This window comes from Carlito syrichta, unplaced genomic scaffold (assembly GCF_000164805.1).
Source record: "Carlito syrichta isolate Samal-C Ts95f unplaced genomic scaffold, Tarsius_syrichta-2.0.1 Scaffold104997, whole genome shotgun sequence".
Classification (NCBI taxonomy): Eukaryota; Metazoa; Chordata; class Mammalia; order Primates; family Tarsiidae; genus Carlito; species Carlito syrichta.
In genome coordinates, this window is record NW_007049093.1 from 16,185 (window position 1) to 18,237 (window position 2,053).

Below are 2,053 nucleotides of genomic sequence, written 5' to 3' on the forward strand. Positions count from 1 at the left end.
TCCTCTCACCTTGGCCTCCCAAAGTGCTGGGATTACAGGCTTGAGCCACCGTGCCTGGCCTAATTTTTTGATTTATTGTAGAGATGAGTTCTCGCCAAGTTGTCCAGGCTGATCTCAAACCCGTGGGCTCAGGCAGTCCTTTCACTTCAGCCTCCCAAAGTGCTAGGATTATAGGTGAGAGCCACCAATGCCCGTCCCAGCCTCAAATTCTTAAAATAGAATTTGTGAGATCAAAGAGTATATGAAGACTCTGATTAGTTTTGCCAATTGTCCTCCAAATTAGGCAGGCTTGATGGTGCACACTTGTAGTCGCAGTGACTTGGAAGGCTGAAGCAGGATTGCGTCACTGCACTCAAACCTAGGTAACAGAGTGAGACCCCCGACTCAAAAAAAAAAAAAGGGCCAACTCAGCTTGTAATCCAAGCACTTTGGGAGGCTGAGGCAAGTGGATTGCCTGAGCGTACAGGTTTGAGACCAGCCTGGGCAACTTGGTGAGACCTCATCTCTACAGTAAGTAAAAAATTAGCTGGGTACAGTAGACGTACCTGTAGTTCCAGCTACTTGGAAGGCCGAAGTGGAAGGATCACTAGAGCCCAGTGGGTTGATACTGGGGTGGCCGTGAATGTGCCACTGCACTCCAGCCTGGGTGACAGAGTGAGATTCCAACTCAAAAAAAAAAAAGAAAGAAAGAAAGAAAGAAAGAAACAGACCAAACTCATTGTCTTGCACATTAGTGCACCAGTGTGGGCTTTCCCTATGATATTAAATCTCTCCTAAGAGATTTCAGGGAGATTTCTGGCTTCCACCCATCAGTGGATTTCAGCATAGCATCTGTCTGCATGTGTTTAGAGAAAAGGTTACTACATACAATTTGGAGAGTAGAATGACCTAATCCCCTTTCCAAAAGAAATAGTCAGGATTTTTATAATTTCCTCTTTAGGAAGAAGGAGGAGGAGAAAAAGCGAGAGGTGTTGAATAATCCTGTGAAAATGAAGAAGATCAAAGAGCTGGTAAGTAGTGCATTAAGTAAGCACCAAGAGTGTCTTTTAGCTACTTAACACGAGCACGTCTCTCCATTTACTCGTTGTTTTTTTTTTTTTCTGAATTGGAGTCTCACTCTGTCACCCAGACTGGAGTGCAGTGGCACACTCCTGGCTACCGCAGCCTCGACCTGCTGAGCTCCGGTAGTCCTTCTGCCCCAGACTTCCAAGTAGCTGGAACTACAGGCATGTTCTACCACGCCCGGCTAATTTTTAATTTTATTGTAGAGATGAGGTCTTGCCAAATTGTCCAGACGGGTCTTGAACCTGCGGGCTCAGGCAATCAACTCACCTCAGCGCTGGCCTCCCAAAGCGTGGGATTACAGGCTGAGCCACTGAGTCCAGCTTTGACATTTTTTTATTGAGCCAGATTCTCACTGTCACCCAGGCTTGAGTGCAGTGACACACTCACAGTCACCACAGTCTCAACCTGCTGGGCTCAGGTGATCCTTCTACCTCAGCCTTCCAAGTAGCTGGAATTACAGGCACGCACCTCCATTTCTGGGTAATTTTTTTTGTTTATTGTAGAGGCCAAATTGCCCAGGCTGGTCATGAATCCCTGGACTCAGGCAATCCTCTCGCCTCTGCCTCCCAAGGTGCTGGAATTACAAGCGTGAGCCACTGCACCCAGCACAAGATGACATTTTATTTTATTTTATTATTATTATTTTTTAGTTGGAGTCACTCTGTCACCCAGGCTGGAGTGCAGTGGCACGCTCACAGCCACCGCAACTTTGACCTGGTGGGCTCAGACAATCCTTCCCCTCAGACTTTCAAGTGGCTGGAACTACATGTGTGTGCCACCACACCTGGCTAATTTTTTGACTTACAGTAGAGATGAGTTCTCACCAAGTTCCCCAGGCTCGTCTCTACAATAAATCAAAAAATTAGCTGGGCGTGGTTAGCGCGCGCCTGTAATTCCAGCTACTTGGAAGGCTGAGGCTGAAGGATTGCTGGAGCCCAGCAGGTTGAGGCTGCAATGGCCGGGAGTGGCCGCTGCACTCCAGTCTGGG

At 47.6% G+C, this 2,053-nt stretch overlaps 1 protein-coding gene across 2 annotated transcripts in view; it reads left to right on the forward strand.

Moving 5' to 3' along the window:
- Positions 1-2,053, forward strand: part of CWC25 (CWC25 spliceosome associated protein homolog) — a 25,195-nt gene that overhangs the window by 9,883 nt on the left and 13,259 nt on the right. For both annotated transcript variants that reach the window (XM_008066432.1, XM_021716456.1), the window contains exon 4: positions 941-1,010. In XM_008066432.1, coding sequence (XP_008064623.1) covers positions 941-1,010 — 70 coding nt within the window. The remainder of the gene's footprint in view (positions 1-940; positions 1,011-2,053) is intronic.